At 36.6% G+C, this 27798-nt stretch overlaps 1 protein-coding gene and 1 long non-coding RNA gene across 2 annotated transcripts; both read left to right on the plus strand.

Moving 5' to 3' along the window:
• Positions 1 to 837: 837 nt before the first annotated feature.
• Positions 838 to 11310, plus strand: LOC120528693. The gene is made up of 3 exons (XR_005633592.1): positions 838 to 924; positions 9893 to 10042; positions 11238 to 11310. It is a non-coding gene; the product is annotated as an uncharacterized LOC120528693 (long non-coding RNA).
• A 6055-nt stretch (positions 11311 to 17365) lies between these two features.
• LOC120528862 lies at positions 17366 to 27667 on the plus strand. Its single transcript, XM_039752939.1, has 7 exons — positions 17366 to 17377; positions 18617 to 18639; positions 19032 to 19199; positions 21834 to 21983; positions 25329 to 25490; positions 25687 to 25839; positions 27444 to 27667. The coding sequence occupies exons 1-7, from the start codon at positions 17366 to 17368 to the stop codon at positions 27481 to 27483; spliced, it is 708 nt and encodes a 235-aa protein (XP_039608873.1). The 3' UTR covers positions 27484 to 27667.
• Positions 27668 to 27798: the final 131 nt, after the last annotated feature.

Consider the following 27798-nt stretch of genomic DNA (forward strand, 5'->3'; position numbering starts at 1 on the left):
GAAAGCTCTTACTGCATTTAACGTTATTAAAGGAAACACTGTAGTTCTCTCCATGTGCTTTGTGCCAATGGTCTGCTGGATTATCTGTTCAATGATGAAAGAAAATGAAGAAGACAGAGAAGATCTTCTGAAAAACGTGACAAATGCTTCACAGATTTTGCTTCATTTTATAAATACATTGCTGGAACATCACCTCAGTGTTTCGGGAAATTCAGACTTTCTTCAGAATGTCTGCAGACTGGCTTATCATGGGATCTGTGAGAAGAAAACTATGTTCAAAGAAGATGAGCTCAGTAAGTTTTTTATCACAACTACTGGTAGTGAATCCACATTTTTCAGCAAAACACTTTTTAAGAGACACTTGCATGTGAAAGCTATGTACCATTTCCTGCATTTAAGTATTCAGGAGCTGCTTGCTGCACTTTATTGTGCTTCCAAAGCATCCAACGAAGAGACTGAGAAACTGCTAAATGACTCTCTCAGCCTTGAGCAAGGGAATCTTATACACGTGGTGCGCTTTCTTTTTGGCCTGGCTAATGAAACATCACAGGAAATCATCGAAGACTTGGACATTATATCATTAAGCATTGAGAAAACAACTTTACAAAGCTGGTTCTCAAGAGCTATAACACAGTACAAAGAAAAGTACTCAAAGACTTCTGACCAAGCAAGCAATCATTTTTTACTGCAACTCTTGTACTGCTTATTTGAGATGCAGGATGCAGAATTCGCTACTCAAGCAATGAAGGAGATTCCTTGGATTGACCTTTCTGGATGTCTTTTGAATAGAGTTGACTGCACCGTGATTAAATACTGTATCGAATGCAGTGAACATATACAAAACCTTGATGTGTATCGATGCAATCTAGATGATGTGACAGTTAAGATTCTCTGCGAGATTCTTCCTAAATGTCTATCTATCAAGTAAGTTTTTTTCTTTTTAAACCTATTCCAGTGAATACCATTATCTTAAACATTACATTAATTCTGCATAGCCACTGTGGTTAACACCTTTCCTTCAAGGATCCTGCAGCTTGGGTTCAAACTCCATGCTCAGTTATTGTCAGTTATTGCTTAGTTTTTCCAAGAACTCCAGGATGTGGCTGTTATATTGATTAATCTTTTTAATTAAGAGAGCAAAATACAAACAGTAAACACAGGAAAAAATTATATAGTTAATAATGTCTTTTCAAATGTGTCATTTCCTATCGGTCTGTAGGTGGCTAATAAGTCCTATCTTAAAGCCACACAATAGGTGTACAGGAAGGGCGATATTGTGGTATAGCTACTACTGATGCTGCTTTCCTGCATTCTGTGGCAGTTTAAACATTTTTATCTCACTTGTTCTCAAAGATAGAGTAGACATTTTTGTCGAGGTGGAACAGCCAGTCTCGTCTTGTGCACAAGTCTCCAGTTCTCATCCCAGGGCATCCCAGTCTGCTTTAGGTAGTCTTTAGTCTGATCTTTTGAGGTCCGTACAAGTTCTACATATAAGATTTTACATGGCATGAGAGAGTTGTCCATCCTTATGATATGACCTGTTCACCTTATGGTCTCAATGCTGACTATGGCTGTTCTGTTCATGAATTTCAGGTTTGTTTCCCTGTCCTGCCATTTGATGCCCATGATCATAGCTAGTCCAAGGCATAAGTGAAAAAATAAAAATGCATAGGGCTCCTCAGCCAATGGAAGATATGGAAGTGAAAGTGGACAAATGATGATCAGGCTCTGCAGAAGGAAAGTGCACCCTGCTTCTTCTCTCTGCATACTTTAAGTAGGACTCTCCCCCCACCTTTTCGATCACAGTGGTTACTCCAAGGGACCACAGCCTTTGTGAAACATTTTAGTGTAACTTGTTAGTAAGGGCCGTCCAACCTTTATTTGGTTTAGGGCCTCAACAAGATAAAACAGGCACTGCACATGGTTGACCACTGGAACCTTATGTGAAAACATTCAAGCTGTTTCACATGCTTTTTCTAGTGTGTCCTGGTCTCACAGCTATAAAAAAACTAGTTAGTACAACTGCTTTGTACACTTTTATCTTTGTAATGAGTCTGATATTTTTGTTGTTCGTATTGTTTCTATCTTGCTTGTATTCCACGTTAAGTTGCATGCTATTTAAAATGCATACAGACTTCTTCATTTTGGGCACCATACACCATCAGCATGACACTGCCTGATCTAAATACTAGCGTGGTGAATTGCTCGCATACTGAAGTGACTTTAGCTGCAAGTGTAAGTCCCATTTTACTTTATGGTGCCAAGCAGAGTTGTGGTGCGGTGCAACAGTCTATTAGCCAGCGAAAGCGCAGTGAAGAATCTGTCTGTTGTTATGATCCTACTTTTGTCCAGTCTGATAGCAGTCATAGACATTGTATCTTTGATTGCTGGTACAACACATAGTTCTGAGCAGTCATCAACCACAGTACCAACTGTGGTCATCACTGTTGTGAAAAGAATGGAGTTAAACGCCATCAGAGAGGGAGAGGCAAGTTTGTTGTACCACGTGAAAGTCACTGAGAGAATATAACTGAATGATAAAATAAAAAAGCACTTTTACAAGTAGCCAAAATTTACATCGGGTGTTACAGACTCTAATCAAATGTGTTTTTATTATATTATAGTAATAATAATAATAGCAGCTAACTACTCAAAATGCAGAGCGCTGGGTTTCGAACCAGTAACCTTTTGGTTATAAGACAGCAGTTCTTACCTCTGCACCATCCAAGAATACATATCAACTTTCTGTCGAATGAGCTTGGGTTTATTCATTGACAGCAGCATGTAAATCGAATGTTTTTTTTTCTTTGTTTATACAGTATTCTTGAATAGAAATGCATGTGTTAATTTGATATTTGGACTAAAGTCATTATTAGTATAACATGGAAAAAGTTTCTGCTTCAGGTATGTACAGTATCCCCTCGCTATATCGCGCTTCGACTTTCGCGGCTTCACTCTATCGCGGATTTTAAATGTAAGCACATCTAAATATATATCACGGATTTTTCGCTGGTTTGCCGCTTTCTGCGGACAATGGGTCTTTTAATTTAGGTTACATGCTTCCTCAGTTTGATTGCCCAATTGATTTCATACAAGGGACGCTATTGGCGGATGGCTTAGAAGCTACCCAATCAGAGCATGTATTACATATTAACTAAAACTCCTCAATGCTATAAGATATGCTTCCCGCATGGCGCTTGTTTTGTTTGCTTCTCTCTGTCTCTCTCACTCCTTCTGCCTGACGGAGGGGGTGTGAGCAGAGGGGCTGTTTGCACAGTGGCTGTTTGCCTAGAAGATAGGACGCTCCTCTACAAAATGCCGCTTTATCGAGGTGCTTCTGTATACTTAAAAGCACGTATTGATTTTTTGATTGTTTGCTTTTCTTAGCGAGCGCTCTCTCTGACATTATCTGCTCTTCACGGTGGTCCTTTGAAGATAAGATATGTTTGCATTCTTTTAATTGTGAGAAAGAACTTCCATCTCTGTCTTGTAATGAAGCACAGTTTAAACGTTTGACTAAAGGGTGTTATTTCATGTCTAGAGGGCTCTAATAATGTTAACAGTGTGGGAGAGTTTATAAGGGCTTAAATATATAAAAATAACCATACAAACATATGGTTTCTACTTCGCGGATTTTCACCTATCGCGGGGGGTTCTGGAACGCAACCCCCGCGATCGAGGAGGGATTACTGTATTCAGCATTTCTTGCATTTTTCACATTTCCTTTCATCTTATACTTAACCAGATCTTTATAGACACGGAACACACATGAACATATGAATATGAATATGAACTGCATGTATTCCAAATAACAGAATACTGGATTATTTACCCTATACAAGTCCAGGCCCCTCACACGCAGATAAGGAGCCTTCAGCTGGGAGAACTTTTTGCCTGAGTTGAGCTTCATCAAGGTGGGGGATTGGATAGCAGGCTGCTTGCTGCTTGTGCTTATCGACACATCTACAAAACAAAATACGCTGGTGGAGAGGTGTGAAGGAAAAAGTGGGTCGGAATTACAAGTTTTTTCATAGGCTTTACGGATTCTAGTGTTAAAGTGTTTGCTTTGTACTTCAATTAAAAATTTCTCCACAAAAAAAAACCAATAAAAGCAGTAGGCAAGGATTTTTGTGGGATGAAGGACATACAAGTGCAGGCTGGAGAAGAGAGACAAGAATTTACATCTGGTGACCATTGTTCAATTGCATTGCTTGCAGCGGTAATGGAGGGTTCTTTTATACAAAACAAAAAAAATCCTCAATTTCATAGATACTTTATTTCTTTAAAAACTTTATAAGTTTTCAGTTGTACTTAAAAATTTATTGAATATAGTATGACTCCAGTAGGGACTAAATTAGATCAGTTATGAAACTATTTTTTTAAATAGTTACAATACAAATTAAATGGAATAGACCTGCTTTATAAGCCAGGTACATGCATACATACAAGGAATTTGACTTGGAGCTGGATAACATATCCATTCCAAGAAAATTTAAAAAGAAAATAAATACCAACATTGGGCTATTAGAAATGCAGCAGTGGTTAATATGATTCATTTGGGGAACACTTTTTTGTTATGATATTATATATGTTGTTAGAACAAAGGACAAAAAAGCCACAAAACGGTTTGGGGTATATTGTAGATTGGTCGCTGGAAAAGCAAAGAAAACGAATTTCAAAACTGAGTTCCAGTCAGAACTCAGTCAGGCAGAGGAAATGAGGTCATTGGGGCCAGAACCGGAAGTAAGGTCTTTCGGACCTGAGCCGGCTGAACCGGAAGTGACGTCAACAGGGTCGGAACTGGAAAGTGACATCATCGGGACAGTCAGAATTTCCCGTGACTGGTCTGCAGGAGAAAAAGAGAAAGAGTTAGTGCACTGTGCCACCCCTGGTCTGGCATGGAATTACCCTTATTCGAGCCCTTTGACTGCTTGCCTTGTGCACGTGGGTGGCAATGTTTATTTTTTCATGAACATTCCTGTTGGCCACCTAGTAACTTTTCCTGGGGTTTCAGAATATGTAGATGGCAGTTTCTTTTCATTTCACAGTTCTGTTTTGATTCTAAATTATTTGTTTTATCACTGTGAATTTATATTAGGTTCCCCAATTCTCTTGTTACTACACATTACTATGCTTGTTACAGGCTGTGACATCATCGTACTTTCTGGTGTAAATATATGGTGGCTATCAGCATGTTTAATATCCCTTGGTATATAAAACTGTTGTATTGTTGTGGAATTTTGCCTTAATATAGCTGCTTTATAGCATCCCACATGTGCAATCTTACCTGTATGTGGAAAAGCTGCATCAGCTAAAGAGACATGCTAGCTCTACACGAGCAGACCAAACGATTGTCTTCAGACCTGATCTGCACCTGTGCCAGTCACCAAAGCAGTTGCCCGCATACCGCGCTGCTTTCTTTTGAAGAAGTCTCTTGTTACCTGCTAACTCATGTGGGAATGTTGCAATCACCCACACCAGATGCTCTTAACAATAAACCTTGACCCAATCAAACACTATAAAATGAATTCTATTATAAAGTGACTAGTGCTGCGAATCAATTAATTACATCTAACATTAAAACATCATGAAGTAAATGCACACTGAATTTCAAAATTAATGTAGAATCAACATAAAGGACTTATAAACAATGACCTTGAACCTACTACTTGAGCAAGTATAGCCTGAGCCTGAATGCCTTCCAAAAAGGCAAGTTGAAAAGAAGGCAATAAGAAAATGAAGCCAATGTATTAATTCTCAAATTGGCATAGCATATCAGACACAGACATGTCAAAATAAAAAAAAGCAGTCTAAACAGCTGTTGACTTTGAATGCACTATTAAGGACTGATTTAATTGAAAGAATAAGAATCTCTTAAATGGGCATACTTTGAAACTCCACAAATTACTATCCTTAATTTATCACCAATGATTGAAAGTGCTGTGTCTGCGAACGCCAACCTCCAAGCTGCTTTTTTTTCTGCCTAATCCCTCCACAGTGCCCTCCCCATGGGCAGTTTAGCAAGTGTATAGATTAAATATATTTGTGGCTGGTAGAATCGTTTTGTGCCTTGGGAGTTTTTGGATTACAAAAATGTGCCACTGCAGAAAAATGGTTAGAAAACACTGCTCTACCAACACCTTTGCTCCTGGCACACAAAAAAAGATCCCACTAGCTACTATCTTGCTTAAAAACTAACAATATCTATTACTTGGATGGTTATGTTGAATTTTTTGCATAAATTAGTGAAGATACTGCAAACTTGAGTCATGGGTAGAGATAATCATCATACTTCTGTTTCATAGAATTATATGATCATATTTGGGCAGTCATCATCACTGTAAGCAACCTGGAAACTGGCGGTTTAAATACTGAGGTAATAGAGACTTATTGTGGTTTTAGTGCCACTCAAAGTTAGCACTTATGTGATATGACAATCTTCTTACAGAAACATGAAATGAATAAAAAAGAGAGAGGGCTTAATTTTTACTTTTGCAACTTTTCTCTTTCATTCCACCAGGTCTGCCATAAACCCGATCCCCACTCCTTTTCCTACCACTCCCCAGCATTTACATCAGTATGTATAAATGAAGAAAATAAACACCAGTGCTAAGTACTGACATGTGGAGTATTGCTGTAAACTGTGTAATATGAAATGTTAAACCAGTCAGTCAGTCATTTTCCAACCCACTATATCCTAACACAGGGTCATGGGGGTCAACACAGGGTGCCAGCCCACCTCAGGGTACACACACCCCCACCAAGCACACACTAGGGACAATTTAGGATCACCAATGCACCTAACCTGCATGTCTTTGGACTGTGGGAGGAAACTGGAGCACCCGGAGAAAACCCACGCAGACACGGGGAGAACGTGCAAACTCCACGCAGGGAGGACCCTGGAAGCGAACCCAAATCTCCTTACTGCGAGGCAGCAGCGCTACCATTGTGCCACAGTGCTGCCCATGTTAAACCATTAAATGAAAATTTTATTTCATAAAATTGTAAAGTAAGAATTTAAATAGAGTACAGGATGTGTATGTAATTGTTTAGGTACACACTTCACTTTTTTATATTATTGTCACTGCCTAACACGCTTACCCCCGTTGCCGGCCCTTGATGCGACAACATTTTTTAACTCATTACACAGGAGACATTAATCACAAAAGTTAATGAGTTAACTTCCCCAGGCCTAAAGGCAAAATTAATAAAAACAGTAAAACCAATGGTAGCAAAAGTAGGAAATATATTTGAAAAGAGTCTTAAAAGGATAGGAAATTGATTTGAAAAAGAATCCTACTAAAATATTTATCTAGAAAATAAAGGTGATGAAGGATGAGTCTTTTAAAGTCTGGGTGCTGATCTGCTTCAGATTGTTCTTCAGTCCTTGTCAGTTTCTTTAAGTTTTTATCCTTCTCTGTTCTCCATGCTTTTCCCTCTATCCTGCTCTTCTCTGCCTTCTGTTGTGCCCAGCATGCACCCAAACTTAAAGGCATAATTTAATGTTGAATTACAAGAGTAAACAATCAGTTTTCCTTTATCAGGCTGTTTTCCATTCCAATACTAATTACCCCAGATCTAATAAATTAACAATTTGTTTAAGAGTCTAAAATAATGATCTAAAAGATACAAAGTTCAAGTTAGTAAATATAGAATTTGAAATCAATCTATAGCAGTTGTTTAAAAAATATACACAGTGCGTTTAACAAAGGATTAAAGATTCCATAGTTAAAATATTTAAAGAGGCTCTGTTCAAAATAAAGTGAAGAGGTGCAGGTTTTCTTATTGTTGGCTGTCTACTTAGGTGTCCTTATTCCATCCATCTATTATTCAACCCGCTATATCCTAACTAAAGGGTCACAGGGGCCTGCTGGAGCCAATCCCAGCCAACACAGGGCACAAGGCAGGAAACAAACCCCGGGCAGGGTGCCAGCCTACTGCAGGGCACACACAAACACACACACCAAGCACAATTCAGGATTGCCAATGCACCTAACCTGCATGTCTTTGGATTGTGGGAGAAAACCCATGCAGACACGAGGACAACATGCAGGGAGGACCCGGGAAGCGAACCCAGGTCTCCTTACTGTGATGCAGCAGCGCTACAACTGCGCCACCATGCCACCTGGAGTCCTTATTGCTGGCAAGTTAATCAGTTCACACAGGGCGCATTTTAACTTGTATTTGAAATCCATTTTCTTATTTTATATATATATTGTTTAAAAGGCAGTTCAGTATTATGAGTTTTGAACGTTAAAATATTCATAGGGTTTATTTTTATACCAATACAACTCTGTTAATATATTCTAGCATTAGTTAGCAATTTAAGAGCTTTTCAAAGTTTAGAACGTGGTCTCAGCTTTTGACCTTTTCATCTTTCCATCTAAATGTATGCTTTGCCCCTTTGAATCACCTCATAGTCTTTTTTTATCATTTATAATCATTCTGGGATTCTCCTTAGTGTCTATAACATTTTATTCAGTGTTACTTTAAGTGTCAATGTCCTGTAACATTTCCGAGAAGAAAGAGCTTGAAAGATGTGATGGCCAGGATGAGAAGGGTCAGCAGTAATCCTCACATGAAATGGAGAATTGAGTTCTTTTAGTTTTTGGAGTTACTAGGTCTTTCCCGATGTTATGAGGTAGTGGTAATGGCCAAAAATAACAACAACAACAACAACATTTATTTATATAGCACATTTTCATACAAACAGTAGCTCAAAGTGCTTTACATAATAAAGAATAGAAAAATAAAAGATACAATAAGAAAACAAAATAAATCAACATTAATTAACATCGAATAAGAGTAAGGTCCAATGGCCAGGGTGGACAGAAAAAACGAAAAAAAACTCTAGATGGCTGGAGAAAAAAATAAAATCTGTAGGGATTCCAGACCATTAGACTGCCCAGTCCCCTCTGGGCAATCTACCTAACATAAATGAAACTGTCCTCTTTGGATTTAGGGTTCTCACGGAAGGACTTGAAGATGATGGTCACGTAGACGTCTGCCTTTTAATCCAGCCATCATTGTTGGAGCATCATGGTACTTTGAGTAGGTGGAGGTGGCACAGGCCATCACCACAAAGAAACCGGAAAAAGAAACAGAAGAGAGAGTAGGGGTCAGTACGGAAAATGTCTTCATTCCGGTCATAGTACAACGGACAAAGCTAGTATGTACACGGTATTTTACATACTATAAGAAAAAAATTGAGCAAATCCACTGACCAATGAGGAAAGACCACCACGTCAGATTACAATCACATGATTTAAATGCTGTGACTGCGTGATTTAAATTGCAGATGTTGTTGATTCATTGCAAAAGCAATATTGTGTACATGAAGCTCAGGAAAAATGAAATCTAGCGATCATTAATTATATGGGGGACATCATTTTCACAATTTGCTGAAAACTTCAAAGGTTCAACATACTAGGTTTTTCCATAGTTGATGAGCATCATGCTGGCTCTCTTCCTTCACCTGAAGTTATATAGATTTGGTATTGTGGACAACTCTCAGCCCAATATCATCTCTGTTGTCCAAATGTTTCCATGATATCTGGCCTTGCTATCAACAGTGGTTGTGCCAAACCAAAAACTTACAGAGGTTGTAAAGATGGAATGGTTATTGCAGTTTGGAATTGAACTAGCAATAGCTTTGGCAAATTAAAATTCAGCAGTGAGATAAGGTTATCACGATAATGGTATGTTTGCTGAAAGTTTACAGGTGTGTTGTTTACAGAATTTCACAATTCTAATCTAAAGTACTAATTTTGAAGTTTTTTTTTGGCATGCAGTTGTTTGGGGAAGTGGTTAATGGTTACATATTTAATAGTAAGGTGTGAGAGTAGTGTGTTTTACCCCTTAATGTTATAATTTTCATTTTTTTTTGTCCCAGGTTGCATTCAGAAAAGCTTACTGAGGAGACACTGGAATACCTTTGTGAAAATCTTACTTCACAGCATCAGGACATACAACTAAGCATATGGGAATTAAAAAACCTGTTCTTTGTTTCACTTGAATCGTCAGTAGAAGCTCCAGAGTCCAGGTGAATTCCAATTTATTTTCTCTAATATTTTCATGAATAGCAATCTGTACTTCTTAAATTTAAAGTTTTGTCAGTTTCAATCAAAAACACGTACTACCCATCTTTCATGTTTACATTGTGTACTGAAAGGCCTGGGTGTGGAGTGGCTGCCCACACAAAACAGCATGAGAGATAAAAGACAAAGAGAATTTTTTCAGCAAAAAGATGAATCCAAAGAAAAATTGTACCACTAAATGGTGATATACATCCTCATGAAAATGGTAAATATTCCACAGGGACTAACATTGATTGCTGGGTTATGGGGAACAGGCAGAATCCTAACTGGCTGTAAAACGTTTTCCATAACAGATGATGGAGGTTTGCTGCATATTGTGGAAAGTGAGCTTTCAATTCAAAAGATCGCTCTCATTTGAGCATGCTGCCTAGCTGTTCATGAGAGAATTTAAAAAATATTCTGGCAAAAATACACGTGTTTGACATGTGAACATGCGATAGAATATCTAATGTATGGTTAGTAAATTAAGATTTTTTTCATGGGATATTTGATATTTTTTTGCTGTTTGTTCAACATTGGCCCCCACAGAAGCCTTCATTATTTCCATTTTCTAGAAAAACATGACATCAGCTATCACTACAAACAACATGGAGTAAATAGTAGATAAAAAAAGTAAATAAACATTTTTGGGTTGAGTATTCATTTAAGTAGTTTTTTTATGTTTTACTTTGTTATTTTTAAAAACAGATATTACAATTACAGTTTGCATCTATCTCAGTGATTCCCTATATAATTAAAAAAATAAGCATTACTTTCTTGTAACTAAATTAATTTTATTTAATTTTATTTAAGACCTTACTTTTTATATTAAACATAACTAGCCATATATCTGCCTAAATCACAATTTTGTTTATGTCCTACTGTAATGCTTCAATACATTTTTTAATATATCGCATAGAAATACTTTATGTCTTCGTTTACCATAATGTCAGAAGGCTCCACAAAAAGTGAGGACTTTGAGTGGTTAATACCATGCAGCAAAAAAAAAAAAACACAACCTTATTCTTCTAAGATTTTTTTAACATTCTGCCAGTACTTAGTTAACCTTCTATTATTTCTTAACCCTTTCTACATTCTGTATTAATTATCATCCTTACTTTACTCATACACTTAATTTTAACAATTGTTTTCACTTCCCAGGGTACTTTATGAGAGTCTTTCTGAAGAATCGATTGAATGTTTCAGTGAAAGCCTTACTCCACATGAGAAGAACTATGGACAACCAGGCATGACAGAATGTACTGAAGAATCGATTGAGTATTTCAGTGAAAATCTTACTCCACAGGAGTGCAACTATGGACAGCTGGATGTGAAGGAATTTACTGAAGAATCAATTGAATATCTCAGTGAAAGCCTTATTTCACAGGAATACTGCTATGGAGAACAGGATGTGAAGAAAAGAGAAAATGAGTCTGACTTTTCTGTTGATGATGAATTGAATGACACTGAAACAAGGTTGGATTTTACAATTTATATGATTTATTATGAGGAAATGTAAATCCAATGTGTAGTAAACAATTAAGGGAAAAAATAACACAGATTAAGAGTTATATTTTTTACATACCTTGTTACCAATGTAGCTGTATGTTACTTGATTGGTGACTGATTCGGACATTGAGAAATTAAAATCCCCCCAAATTTGGAAGTCACGAGTCCTTTAAAAAAGAGGAATTATTTAACAACCTCTTTAAGTTCTCAATGTTGACTAAACATTTCCTAATTATATAATATTGCAGAGTCTGTCTACAGGATATATGGCACAACCTCCCTGCATGATTGTGCTCTTAAACTCTGGTTAAAAACACCACCTGCGTAGTCATCTAAAGTAGGATACTTAACCACCTCAGAACCTATTGATGATAATACAACACTGCCTGCTTTAACCTAAACCTGACTCTGCTCAGTTCTCTGTTTTCTAATGACACTTGAAATCAGTATAACTTCTGTCAACATCATATATGTGACCTGAGATGGCTGAAGAGTCCAATTCATGACCTTGGGGCAAAGGAAGTTGTAGATTATGTTAGGGAGTAGCTTCCTCTAATCTTTTTTGTGTTTCCTCTATAGCCATTGCCACCCTTTGTCCGTACTATTACAGAGATTGTCTGTTTCAAAGCGATATATGATGTAATGAATTATATTTTGTCACGGGTAAAGTTCTTTATCTAGTGAATTTTATATGAGACAACACTCAGATGTTCTGACACAAATGCCGAAAGACTGCAATGCAGGTAATCTGTCGCTAAACAAGGATGGTGAAATTGTTGTGATAGAGGCATGGGTGATGGAAGATCTCAAATTTTCTTAGGTGACAACAGTTAACAGCCTAGAACTGTAGTATTAACTTTTGTTTATACATGTATATTTGTCTATTTTGGGGGCTTTAATCAAAATAATTCAATTTCTGTTATTATTTTAATGTTTTGCTTTGTAATAATTTAAAAGTTAGCATCTGAGTAATTTTTATTTTATTCAACACCATTTTGAAGGTCACATGACTGTGATTATCACTCTGATGACATACTGGTAGCTTTAATATAAATATGGCAGTTTTTGCACTTATCTCTCGATAAATGGAAAACCTGATCTTCACAGCGACAGTTAGCTTTGTTTCCAAGTAGACCTTAGTGGCAGTATATTTTGTTTTGGTAATGACTTTTGTTTTGCTCTTTGATTCTGGTCATCACATCTTTTTCATTTTAACTTCTCTCATATTCTGACCCTTGATCATCTGTTTGACCATGATTTCTCAGTCACCTCATGGTTGTCTACTGCTCATAATAATCCTTGGCACTCTGCATATCATAATAATACAGAAGGATCATGAGCAACCCTGAAGTAATTCATTTTATTGAGATCACTTGTCACCATGAGGAGCAGGAGACATTTTAAAGGAGTGGGTGAATAATTTTACGGCTACTGTGCAGCACCTGCTGAATAAAGTCAATGTACTAAAACAAGCTCCCAATACTAATATTATTGAGCCATACAATCTATACACAGAATGTTATTTTAGAGACCTGAATATATTTTGAGGCTTCAGTAATCAGCACCAGCCGATATTTGTTCAGAAGCCTTGCACTTATGCAACTAATCGTGCTAAAATAGCCTTTTTTTTGCTGCTTTGAATATGCATATGCTGTTTGTGGCACTAAATATTCATCCTATTCAACTTAGAAAATTTCTTCAAAGATTTTATCCTAGTATTTGGTCAACCTGACAGAACGTGCACATTAGGAAATACGGATAAGGAAGACAGTAGTTGATGATTTTATAATTACATCTAAGATTCTGGCTGCCTAATTTGCATTTGGATAATGCTCCTTTAGCTACCTTTGTTTTGTAGTGGTTCTGAGGAGATTAAAGATGAGCTGGTAAAGTATTACTTTGGGAAAACTCTTGACAAAGTGCTAGTTTATTGGAAAAAATTGCAACCAAATGTAAGGAGATGAGTTTAGAAAGGAAAAGTACACGGCCTTTTCCATTTTAATTAGTTAAAAAGTCAAATCATCCTGGATAATAAATGACAAGACCCAATAGAAATTAAGAAAACGAGCATCAGCTCACAAGAACAACACCATACACCATCTGGTCTTTGTTTCAGCTATGCACAATCAGCCATCTAATTGCAAAATGTCTGCAGGAAAATTAAAAGCATCCTCCTCATGAAAGGGGTTATAGGTCAAGTATTTAATAAATTTAGATGTGAGGCACTGTCTCTGTTCTGTAGAAAACTGGGCAATAATAACTGAAAAAGTCTCACTTATTTTTTTCATTTTACAGAAACTTATTTAATTATTTCACAAATATTCTTCCGCCTGCTACTGTAGGATTTGATAATGCATATGTCTGCTTCAGTGGTCTACCTAGAGAAATATTGAGCACATACATAGTATGCAATCAAGTAACAAGAACCGAGACAGTATAGGCCTACATTTAGTTCTAATCAGGTTGAAGATTAGTAAATTTAGAACAGATAATTTAGCATCGGCAGAATAGCGCAGAGCTGTCATTCCTGCCTCACATGAAGTTTGCATATTCTTCCTGTGTATTTACAGATTGACTGGCATCAATGAGTTTACTCACTCAGAAACTTAACTTAGTTATTTTACTATCATATTCTCAGCATGTGTTATAAAAGTCAGTCATTAGTTTGTGGTGCTTCAATCTTTCACCATCGTTGTGCTCTATCACACACACTGCTTTTTTAGTGTCTGAGTGTGTTTTCATTATTATTCACTTTTTGTGAAATGCACTTCAAAAATCTAAGGCTTTTATTAAAAAAATCAGTGTAATCAGTTTAATTCAAATTTGTTATTATTTCTACAAAATACAATGAAGCTTTTATGTGCTCTTTTCAGTACGTTGGCACTTGTTATGAATCTCCATAAGCTGCGTAAATTAACAACATTGAATTTAATGGGTGAAAAGTATGTGTCGTTTAAGAAGAAAATAATCATATGATGTGAGCACATACCTGTTGTTCTTATAAGACATAGCATAACATAACTGCTGAAGAAACAGAACTGTAGAAACAAAAGTAGCATCATAAGCAGAATATAGTATGACAAAGGTGAGCTTGTCATAATTCCACACAAAACATCCACTGCAAGCAGACGAGCGTACAAAAATGCATCCTTACCTTGAGAAAATAGTGCCAAGAATCTGTGATAAAGTGTGTTACTTTCAGTTTACTGTTGTTGTCACAATAATGCATCAGAAATGCGGAAGACGCGTTTTCTTAAATTGAAACTTTTGCTATTTAAAAAAGGATGTATCTGGTAAATGTTAAGGTGTGTTTTACATTGCAAACAGGTACACATTAGCTCAATTACAAAATGCAAGAGCAGACTAGTTATTTTTAAAAATTTAGAACAAATGCTGCACTGTAGAACTGAATTTCATGTGGAAAATTACCTTAATGCATATCAAAATTGTGAGTACAGTATATAACTTTGACTTGGAAAAAATATCAGATCTATCCTTTAATACCACCTTGGCCTAACCAGATTGTCATTTAAAACCAGTACAGATAAGCAATAATTTTACACTAATTTTAGACATATAAATTTATAAAAATATGCTTTTGCTGTATGAATGTATGTAACTAGTTTCTTGCATTTTTCTCTTTGACTTCAAGTATTTGTTCTTGTTTCTTTTCAGGCTACCTACTGAGACCTACTTTGAAAAGGCGGTGAAAGTTGTTTATTGCACAGAATTGCGTATGCCTACAATGGAAATCATCTTTGAACATCCTAATAAGAGAGTTGAATTTCTCACTGAAACACATAAGATTGAACACACATATCTGAACAACAGAAACAGAGAATACGAGTCATTTGGCTTTTCTGAAGATGTACCAAAGAATAACCGTGAATCCAGGTTTAGTTCACATTTTTCACTATTTTATATCCTGAAGATTTATTTGAATTTTGGTCAAAATAAAAAAAAATAAGTTTATAGGCCTGGCAGAAATACTAAGACAGTGAAACATTTAGGCTACCTTCATTATTAAAGGCTTTAATTCAGTCATCTGATATTTTTTATACGCTTGTTTATATCATAACATTGACTGGGAGAAAGTTTTCCTCCATTTCCTCCATACCGAACTTTTTTAGCTGTGTGATGCTTGACTTGGTATTGTGTGCACAGCCCATTTCAAGTCCCCCATTTTATTTTGATGGGATTCAGATGCAGGCTTTGACGTATTCATTCCAGAACCCTCCATTTTTTTCTTTCTTTTCAGCCATTCCTTGGTGGATTTACTGGAATGTTTAGGGTCAACGTCATGTTCCAGTTCATTTATTTTAGTACATGGGGGCTAATCTAAGCACACTTACAAAATCAGCACCATACAATATAAGTGTGACATTCAAACCCAGAATGCTGAATTTATGAAGTAGTCACACAGCTTACTGCAACCACCATGCAACACACAAATGTTTAATTTATTGTTGTGTTTTGATAAAAGATTGTTGCAAAATACTTTATGTATAACAAATGATATGAAATATATTTGAGATCTGTTTTGCTTTAGAGTACTATTTTCTTGTAGTCTCCTATTGTTACTGGAATTCAAGGCAGCCATTCCTTCTTAACATGACATCACAAACATGCTTTGTCATGTGAGAGCTCACTATTCCTGGACTGTTTAAAGCCTGGAGATGTGCTTCAAATTTTCAGCTCTTCTGATCAATTTGGGAATTTCCAGACTCCATCATTTGGACATTTCTTGCAACTTTCTAGCTATTTTCCTTCTTTTTCAACTTTATTTTTGCAATATTTAACTTCCTTAGACATGTGTATTTCAGGGCCCTTTGTCTATTGTTTCTTTGTTTTGGTAATGTGGTGGTTTATTCTCTTAAGGGTTTAGTTAAAGTCGGCAGGTGATGTTCATTCAATGGTGACTCTGAGGCTAAGGATCTGCACTGGCAATCGGAAGGTTGCTGGTTCGAATCCAGTAAATGCCAATAGGGACTCTGCTCTGTTGGGCCGTTGAACAAGGTCCTTAACCTGCAATTGCTGAGCACTTTGAGTAGTGAGAAAAGTGCTATAGAAATGCAAAGTATTATTATTAAAGGATCAGCTGAGCAATGTAAGCTTTTTCAGGCTTAATGCAGAATATCTATTCTTAATCTCTCTTTCCCGGACGATTATAGAGCCTGTTAGATTTTTTTTCCATTTTCCCTGATTTAAATAAAACAATGCAGTACCATGTCTTCCTCTAATAAATAAATTTATCATTGCCATGTGTGTATGGTTATGATAGTGGACAGATATAGTCATAGATCAAATTATGGAAGGTAGTGCATGTAGGGACATACCTGACAATGAAAAGAGAGAAAAGGAAATAAGTGGGTGCCCACTTAATTTGTTTATTAAGAAAAGCAGGGTGCACAATGAATGACAAGTATTAACTCTTCTGTATTATGTCCATAATAATAACAAGTTATAACATTAAAAGATTAAAAACCCCACAGGCTCCAGGGTGTTATGCATATATTTACACACTATGAACATCACATATAAAAATAAAAGTAGCTGGGTCGTGGTCTCCTTCGCAGATTTAGGGCAGTAGTCACTCACACATTAGATTGAGGGGCAGCTATGTAATCTACGAGAAACTACAAAGTTTATTATGTGGAATAACATGAAGTACTGCTGAAACAAAAAAATGCTGGTACTATTGAGAGAGGATGAGATGTTAGAAATATCACAACTGTAGCTGCAACACAATTACTTTTAGTTAGGAGTGACATTTCTAGGGTATGATTCTACAGGTGAGTTGGTGATTCTGACCCTCCATTCTCTGTGGATCGTTTTGACAGAGGTGATATCAACATCATATCATCCTGTTGCAGCTGTAGTCAGTAATATTGGCTAATGTTCATACAATAACTTGCAAAATATAAATAAATGAGATCTTACAATCACTATAGACTCTACTAAAGGTATGACAGAATGAATGAATAACATTTACATATTTACTTGAAGAAAGTTAAAATAATACCTCTTGGCTTGGATGACGTACATGCTCGTAATGCTGAAGGGGTGATGTTTTTGGTACAACATTTGCTTTACATTTTACTCATATCTGTTAGGGCAGCGCCCAGGTCAATTTTAAGGTAGATCATCATCCACCCATGAGTTACATGAGACAATTAAGATTCACATACGATTGTACTAATGTATTCCTTTTGTCATCTTTGCTTTCAATATACTTTCTATAGATTTCATGACCTTTTCACATGGTTGACAATAGTGATAATAATTTAATGTAGCTTAACGAGTGTAATTATTTTTATTAAATTTATATGAGGATGTACTCTTTCCCTGTTCTTTGACTCTTTAAAGCGAGAGGAATGTGCAGCTGCAAGTCTTTAATTGTCGGTATGCCCGTTAACAGCCAATCAGATGGCTAGCTGAACAGAACAAGGAGAAACACGAAACAACAACACTAGCAATACTATTAATAGTTAAACTTGGTATTGATCTTCTTCCACTGTTCACTGCAACAGCACTTAGACCTGACCACCATCTCCTCTTAGTACCATACTACTTAGTCCGACCTTTATCCACAGCTAGTACTATACCATCTCCAACTGACCCTTTGTGACAATAATGCATTTCATTAGTGAAAACTTTGAGATGTTTGAAAAACAACTAATGGGAATTATTTATTGAAAAGCATCCTGTTATTCCAGTATTGTTCTGATGTCAAATATGAAACATGCACTAACTATAGCAATGTCCAGTCCAATTGTGTCGGTTGAATATTTGGTTAAATTCACCTAAAAGTAACATTACTGTTAGGAATATATAATTTAGTTAGCATTTTACTGCTGTTTTTCTGGGCTCTTATGGATGGAATGGGGAGTATTCCAGAAAAATAATATATCATTCTACTTTATTCAGAGGGGTGACTGACCACATTCTTTATTATAAAAGTTTTGAAATCAGGGAATTTCTATGCAGTTAAAGACAATTTTTAACTTGGGTGTCCTTTCTTTTTAATCTAGGTAGCTAAGGAGTTGGAGTATAAGTAAGGGATTTACAGTATTAGCTCCTTTCCTGCTATTTTGTGAAAATGAGCAAGTGCTCTTGATGTAGAAATATAAAAAAAAGAAAACATAATTTTCATTTATAAGTTATAATATACTAGCCACGGTACCTGTATGTGAACATCTCTTAACCAGCATCATTGCTAGAAGGGCACAACAACATTTTATAGTCAAAACACATTGAAAGTATTTGAAAAAAAATTAAGACAAATATAACCAATCATCATTATCACTCACACACCACTTTCATCATGTCAGCAAAGCCAAACTGACCAATCAGATTGCTGACATAGATTGGACACACAGACCTTAGCATTTTGTTATATGGTAGATAGATCTTATAAATAACACTTTCCTTTCCCATTTCTTTCAGGTTATGGTTTTGTGAAGTCTCGGACTCTCTGGTAATACAGACATGCAGGAGGCTCTTTCCAAAAGTCCGATTTGCAGATATTACACTCTGTAGTCCCTATTGTGAGGAGACAGTGAAACTCATCATTGGAATGCTGAATGATCAAGGTTTTTCTCTTAAAAGGTTGAGGTAAGGTGATTACTTTCTACAGGTATATTAGTCACTGTTTTATTCATTCCTTTTACTGAGTTTTTAAATTCAGCAGATTTTAGTCATAGTAATTAAATATGTAAAGAATGACATTAGCGGCAAAAATAAATTTAACAACAAATAATATTATGTGAATTTCCCCTTGGGATTAATAATGTATCTATCTATCTATCTATCTATCTATCTATCTATCTATCTATCTATCTATCTATCTATCTATCTATCTATCTATTCATTACACAATGAATAATACATTTCAGAATGTATATCAAGATTTAATTGAAGAACATTTGTTTTACTTAATATGTTGACTTACTGTCAGGATCTTATTAGAAAACATTCTGAGTTTATTTCAATCTTAAAAAAGTATTAGTTATTTGTTGTTAGTGTTTAACTTTTTTTTTTTTTTTCCCCCGTAATCATTTCCATCACAATGGTAACTGAATTGCTATCCAGCTAGCCACCTGAGCTGAGAGTTTAGTTTTGGGGCAAAACAATGCAGCAAAAATACCCAATTAAAGATCGAGTCTGATAACAACTTACTTTCAAATTGACAGTAATTTAAGAGTAATGCTATGGTTTGTGTTTATGGACTATCAGGGATAAACCAAAGACTTAAGGAATGGTTTATTCTGGTAATTACTGCTAAAACTGTGACTTTGATTTTTAGTTATTGTTATTGTAGCATCAGATTCAAGACAAAATTACTGAAGGAAGGGCGTGTTATGTGTTATGATCTGCTCCAAAAGAAACACCAAAGTCTTCAAAAAAAAGATTCCCAAACCGAACTTTTAATTATTTAGTTTTGTTAAATCAAATGAACAGTTTAAAGTGAACAAAACACACAAATACAAAATTCAAATTTTAAATGCCAAAATACAAGTTTCTGAAGGAAACAGGAAAACAGGATAGTAAATAATAAAAATATCAATAATGAACTATTAAATGAATGGCAAAATTAAAAATCTTAATGGCACACCCAAAATCAAAAACTAATATAACTCAAAAGATTACAGCCTAGTGAACAACAAAAATGCTATTTGTCTTTTTCATTTTATTTATTTGGGCTTGTCATCATCAAGTCCTTTCATGAGAACCCTGAATACCATGAAGACTGATTGAGGTCATTTATGTTAGGTAGACTGCCTAGAGGGGTCTGGGTGGTCTCATGGCCTGGAACCCCTGCAGATTTTGATTTTTTCTCCAGTGTTTTTTTTTTTTTTTCTTTTTTTCTGTCCTTCCTGGCCATCGGACCTTACTTTTATTCTATTTTAATTAGTGTTCTCTTATTTTAATTCTTACTTTGTCTTTTTTCTCTTTCTTCATCATGTAAAGCACTTTGAGCTACATTATTTGTATGAAAATGTGCTATATAAATAAATGTTGTTGTTGTTGTCAGGACACATCATCTTTTGGAATTAATGAAGTAAACATCCGTCAGATTTGTTTTAGTATATAATAAGAATAGGATTAAAATAAGAATTAATGTTAATGACTTCTTCAGTTGGTTTAAAGGAGTATTCTGGTAAAAGTAGAAGTGGTATATTGTGTCTTTGGATATCATGACTATAACGAAGAATGGATCAGAGTTACTAACTGCTGGTCAATGACGAATGGTGGAAAATAAAACTTTTAAATAAACGTTTACATACAGCAAAGAACAAAGTACCGAACATCTCTTGAAAGAAATAATGCTACTTAAGGCTTGTTTTAAATGCTGAGCTAGATGGGACATTCTTTAACCTGGTGGGCAAATTCCATTATTTATGGGTCATTTACTTAAATTAGCCTTATTTATTGTTGGAACTGGAAAGGGGTAAGTAGAAAATATAAAACTCACAAAAACAGTAAGCTAACTGAATTGGATTACAAAATGTTAAGAATAAATCTTGCACAAATGTTAGAAAGGTTCGTTTGCTTCACACAAATAACTCCAGCGTTTCCCATCCTGTGGGCTGAGTTGGCATTGCAGATGGGCTGTGGCCAACCTTGTACGAAACCCTGCCCCCCTACCTGCTCTGAAGACAATGCTTAATTCACAGTGGAAGAATTGCAAGAGGATTGTGGCTGACCGTGGATGACCGCCCTAACCTCAACTGTGCTCGATTCACCATGGAGGAAAAGCATTGATGATTATTCTTGATTCATATAACACTCTGACACACTGGTGATTCCATGGGACAAATCTTCAGTCAACCCCTCATCCCGCCCCCTACCTCCAATGTCGGTGTTTGTGCTCAATTTACTAAGGAGAACCTCCCCACTCCCCCCTCTCAGACGATTGCACTCCCCACTGTGGTTCGTGATACCATAAAGGTTTGGAAGCAGTTGACAACAGTATTTTAGGGTTCTTCAAAACATGACTTAATGTAATTTTGGAGAAAATACGATTTGCATACTCTGTTAGCCTCTGTTAGATTGTTCGAAGTCTTTTTTTTTTTTATGAAAATTATAGTTAAAAGGACAGCCAATGTCTGAGAGCTGTTTTCTTTAAATTTACAGAAACCCACACTCTTGCTCATCCTTCTAATAGCAACCATTTATTACATTGTGTTGAGAATTTGCAATTTTGTGGCATCTTTTCTTATTTAAATACTGTCTGTTTTATTTCAGTGTTGGGATGCATTCACTAGATTCAATAGAAAACACCTATAAAATGCTATCTGAAGACAAGAAAATGAAGAATGCTACCTGGGAATTAAAGGAAACAAGTTGCATCAACTTTAGTTACGTGAAGTACACAGCTGCTACAATGGAGACAAGGTAACATCTAAAAGTAAAAAACTGGAACCCTTTTCTTCAACAGAAAAGTTCAGAAGTGTTATGCTGCAGTACCTTTAATGTATTTGTTTTTCTTCCTGCCCCGAGAAACTATTTTAGATTTAAACATATTTCTTAAGACCATACTGTATTGAAAAAAAGAACATCTTTATTTGGTTCATCTGAATTGTTTGAGCTGAACAGTAGCTTTCCAACCAGGTTTAACTATACAGAGTAGACTATTTTTTAATCTTATCACTTAAAGTCAGCAGCTCAGTTACACGAGTCGGGTGTGACTTGTTTTATTGTGCAGGTCGCCTGTGACATGCACCTAAAATGAAAGGTACAAGCTAATGTCTTAGATTTTTTTCTAGAAGGAAGATAGAAGGAAATGTTAAAACCAACTATGTAATGGTTACCTGTAACTTCTAACCTATTGCAATGTCTAGGAGCCTCTAATGGGAGGCTGCTGGCTGGCAGGGGCTGTCTTTACTTTTACACCTTTATTTCAACAGTTTACCACCCATAGAAGACTTTGGAAAGACATTCCTTTGTGCACTTAAGGGTCTGTAGTTAGATCATGAATGAACAATTTATCCTCCCAGTCCACTATGAGCAGTTAAACAGATAGATTGTGTATTTATTCACAAAAAAAAATATTTGCATTGAAAACAATAACTGCAGGTACAAAGTGATACATTGGTTCATAAAGCCTAGGATGGTTACATCTTCATGCAGTCCTATTAGCAACAGAAAGATAGTGGTAAACCCCAGGTGGTTCCTTATTTTAGTTGCTCAAGGATCTCTTCTCTAAAAAGAGTGACACAGTTCTCTGAAAGTGTCATAATTAAAAAATAAAAGACAATAGCCCAACTAACCCCCAGTCCCCTAACGCTTATTGCCCAATAAGCATGTAAACATGACACCCTGGCTCACTGAGCAGCATGTTTTCATTATTAGGAAACAGTGTAGTTTCTCACAGCACCTTGGAACTTTGTGTTAAACCAAATGAAGGAAAATGTTACTATTAAACATTATCACTCAAGCTCATAAGCAGCAACTAACTCAACCCACACCCATGACATGGTTAATTCCCTGGGACTTGAAGTTCATAAAAATCTGACTATGCAAAATACTCCAAAATACTGCCTTGTGCTCCAGCTCTCCCAGCATATACTGGACTTCTGTTCAGCTTGACAATTTCAGGGCAAGTGCCTACCACCTGATATCTATCAGCTGAAAGCTAAAATCATCCCTGTGCTGGTCCGTGTTGGCTCCACATTTCCTGATTGTTTCTGAGAGCCTCTTCAACTCGAAACCATTGAGGACACAAACATTCAGCAAGGGGTTTATGCAAAAGTTGCAAGTGCTTAAAAACCAATCCAAAGCAAACAGAGTTCAAAAGTACAATGCACAGACATCTTCAATACATAAATAATCCATAAAACAGTGAGCAATCCTTGAGTTAAGAAAAACAAACAAATCCTAACATAAAACCATGATTAAACACAGTCATCAGGTCCTTGAACTTTATCCCCTTCTTTATCTGAGCCCAGCCCTACTTCCTCTCTGTCTCCACAAGTCACCAATATTTCACTCAGCCAGAGGAGACTCCAGGAGCTGCGGTCTTCCTTACTGACCCCTGACTTCCATCGGCGTCTGCTAGACCACTTGGGGTTGGCTGTCCTCCTGTCTTTCCTCTTGCACACTAGGTGTCGCCTGAGGTGTCCATAAGGTGGACTCCACTACCATCAAATCTGCTCCACCAATAAATCAGTGAGAGCACTGTTTGAGAGCTAATCTTAGAGAGCCAGTGTTAGAGAGCCAATCTTTCACTCTTCCGTGGGGCTACTAGCCACTCGGTCTCTCTCTCTCTCTGTCTCTTCCACTCACTCACTTGTTCTCGGGCACTGACTATGTGCTCACTCACTATCCTCCCATTGTTCTGATCTCATCTGATTCCCCTCTGTCTTTTATTCCCTCCTTCTACCATGCAGGCTCCTCTTATACAGCTCCACTGACTGGGTGCAGGTGCTCTCCTCCTGCCACTCTGAGGAGTGAATGAGGCACCTGGCTGACCCACTCGCATTTGCACGTGAATGCGCGATCAGCCAAACACCCCCATCAGCCCCAGAAAGGCACCTGCAAGTGCACATCAATCAATCAATCAACATTTATTTGTATAGCACATATTCATACAAAAAAAATGTAGCTCAAAGTGCTTTACAAAATGAATAGAAAAATAGAAGACACAATAAAAAATAAACATAAGTCAACATTAATTAACATAGAATAAGAGTAAGGTCCAATGGCCAGGGTGGACAGAAAAAACAAAAAAAAAACTCCAAAGGCTGGAGAAAAAAATAACATCTGTAGGGGTTCCAGACCACGAGACCGCCCAGTCCCCTCTGGGCAATCTACCTAACATAAGTCAAACAGTCCTCTTTGTATTTAGCGTTTTCATGGAAGGACCTGATGATGATGGTCACGTAGACTTCTGGCTTTCAGTCCATCAATGTTGGTGCATCATGATGCTTTGAGTAGGTGGTGGTGGCGCAGGCCGCCACCACAAAGAAACCGGAAAAAGAAACAGAAGAGAGAGTTGGGGTCAGTATGGAATTTGGAGCCACTGTGAATAGTTATTATGAAGAATTGAACATACAGAGTATCAGTATTAAGTTAAAGTGAAGTTATAAAAAGGCCATGTTAAAGTAATGTGTTTTCAGCAGTGTTTTAAAGTGCTCTACTGTATTTGCCTGGCGAATTCCTATTGGCAGGCTATTCCAGATTTTAGGTGCATAACAGCAGAAGGCCGCCTCACCACTTCTTTTAAGTTTAGCTTTTGGAATTATAAGGAGACACTCATTTGAAGATCTAAGGTTACGATTTGGAATATAACGTGTCAGGCATTCTATCTACATCTACACCCGTTTGGAGCCTGCACGCTCCAGGACCCAATTATTTATTTAAATATCACACTTCGTTAAGGACCTTTTATCACAAACCCTTATGCAATCTTTTTTACTTTAAGCTTTATTGTTGAACTGATTATCTGTAAACGTTTTGTGTTTGTCTTGTGATTATGACAAAAGGAGCTAGCCTGGCAGCAAAGTTTCATTCAATATTGAACTATTCAAAGGACTCGACTCTGTCCCTCTATTTACTCTCTCCAATTAAAAAAGAGAGCATTACATAAGTTAAAGGCCTGACAGCAAAGATATCAATGGCTTCCAAAGGGGAATTTCTTTTTTCATAATTTTTGCCTAAATCGCAAATGTAGCGATTATCTTAATTTATTTTACTTAAATCTATTGGGTGATCAATATTTTTTTGTTTTCTCTTCTTAAGCGTTTATGTAACTGGGTTTGATGAATATGCAAGACAAAGCTGCAGAAGACTAATCCAAAGATGCAAGCCAACATTAATCCATTTGTCAGATCTTGATGACATGAGGCTGAAGACAATAATTGACATCCTAGATATTGAAGATTACACTAATAAACACCTGAAGTGAGTATGTCTTTTCCCTTTCTTTCTTAGACTGCCAGCGCCCATGTTCAATCACTGTGTATTGCTTCACTTTTAAATTAAATAGTATATTGCAACTGAAAATAGATTCACAAAAATGTTGCCTTGTGTGTGTTCTCCAAGTCTAGACAATCTGCCAGAGTTTATTTGGTATCTAATGTTCTAATCTTCACTTCAGGATACAATCCAATTTCTACCCAGAATCTTCAGTGGAAAATATGCGCTGCATTCTCTTTGAAGAAGAAAAAATTAGAAACATAAAGTGGTCAGTGCTTCTCTGTTGGCGTACTGATATTCTTTTGACACATGAAGCTGGCTCTTCTGAAATAAGGTAATGCATGCCTTAAACACACTCCTGCAATCTCTGAAGTCTCTCTTTTATTATGATTTGCTTTATTTTTGATTTTTAGTTTTCAGTCTTGTGTCTTTTAGTTATGTGGGTTAAAATGAACACAGAATGAACTTATGTGATTTCAATTTGTATTCAAAATATATTGTGAAGTGTCTTGCTACTGCATGGGGTGTAGGGAATGGAAGCAGTGTTGGGGTTGAGTGACAAGGGTTAGGGTTAATTGACAGAAAAAGGGAGTGTGGGTAAGCGTTGGAGCAGTGGGAAGACAGCATCAGGGTGAGAAGGGAGCCAACAGTAAAAAGTCAGGCAAGAGACAGACAGGATGAAGGCGACTTGCTTTTATTATTTTGGAGGTGTCCTCATGACCCAGACAATGGACGACAGTAGAGCACCGTTTATATCATGGCATATCAAATAAAAAACCAGTTGGCACTTGGAAGACTCCCCCAGTCAAGTGGCTCCTATGCATGTCTTATTTGATGTCATGTGTTTTGTTTTTACATTCCCTATGCAGTTTTGCTACATTGAAATTGCATTGCTGGGTATGATGACCAGAAGCACATGGTGTTCAGTGTCACCATTGCAACAGCACAAAGGTTAACGCAATGCATTCCCTGGTCATTCGAGATAATATAGTAGATAAAAAAAAATCTGTTCTTTGGTGTCTCATTTATACTGTTTTGACTTCTACAGTTAAAAGTAGAGTTGTAGCGTTGTATGTTCTGGTCTGATTTCTGGTTATTGTTTTGGCTCAGAAGAAAGATAAGGCTTTGCTTTTTGGTGCACATTTCATTTTCCTGTTGTTACCATTTTTAAATCCTGCCCAATTTGATGGCACAATATCATGAATAGTCAGGATCTACAGAGTTAATGAAACCATATTACTAATAATAAACAAAAATAAGAGCTTTATTTGACAGCAAACCATGAACAGCTGACTAAACAAGACTGAGTAACTGTTTAGTTACATCATTGCTGTATTACTGTATGCCACAAGGAGAACAATGTTTTTTTTTCACACTTTCCATCCCTTCATTTATCTATCCATCTTTTGCCACCTATCCGCGTCCAGGTTGCAGAGGCAGCAGTGCAAGCAAAGATGCCCAGATGTTCCTTTACCCCGTCACCTCCTCCAACTCCTCCGTTTCAAGGCCAGCTGATAAATATAATCAGTCCAACGTGTCCTGAGAGGGATGGGTTAGATAAATGCCAGTCTAAAATGTGACTTCCCCAGAATCATTCCAACAAAAGCAATGAGAACATTGACCAGAACAAGGATACTGGGATACAATCCTAAAACAAGGTTTGTTAGTGGTGTTGCTCATTAAGTGGTTGATGACCAAGTGGCCTATATAGTCCACATAATCCAGTTGGGGTCAATAAAATGAAGCAACATGGAGCCACTATTAGCATTACCCACAAGGGGAAGGGCGTGAAATGCAATACTAAGAGTCATTTATAAATATATTTATTATTATTATTATACTCACATTTTAGTCTTAAAATGTCTGCAATCAGAAAACAAAACAAGCAAATGTTAAATCTGAAGCTAACCTGTTGTTTTTTATTTCACTTGTTTCCAGGGAGCAACATTTTCATCACCCTGTATCCCTAATTGGATAATAGGTATAATGGAAAAAGATGAAACAAGACCTGAAATCCACTGTGTGGGCACTTTCTCTGGACTTCAAAAGTGTTTAACTGAAATTACAAATTTGTTTTCCATGATCATGGAAGCATCTGCTAGATTTTCAAGTAGTACTAGGTTGTTGTACCGTGTTAGCCATTATGAATGTAGAGAAAAGCCAAGCAAAATGACACCTTTTATTTGCTAACTAAAAAGATTACAATATGCAAGCTTTCGAGGCAACTCAGGCCCCTTCTTCAGGCAAGATGTAATATTGTAATCTTTTTAGTTAGTCAATAAAAGGTGTCATT

This window comes from Polypterus senegalus, chromosome 4 (assembly GCF_016835505.1).
Source record: "Polypterus senegalus isolate Bchr_013 chromosome 4, ASM1683550v1, whole genome shotgun sequence".
Taxonomy (NCBI): Eukaryota; Metazoa; Chordata; class Cladistia; order Polypteriformes; family Polypteridae; genus Polypterus; species Polypterus senegalus.

Bases quoted from the DNA above. Each gene is read 5' to 3' on its own strand.
- LOC120528862 (XM_039752939.1), top strand. The intron at 19,200-21,833 runs GTAAGGTGATTA...GTTTTATTTCAG, and splicing joins TTTTCTCTTAAAAGGTTGAG to TGTTGGGATGCATTCACTAG. The intron at 21,984-25,328 runs GTAACATCTAAA...TCTCTTCTTAAG, and splicing joins GCTGCTACAATGGAGACAAG to CGTTTATGTAACTGGGTTTG.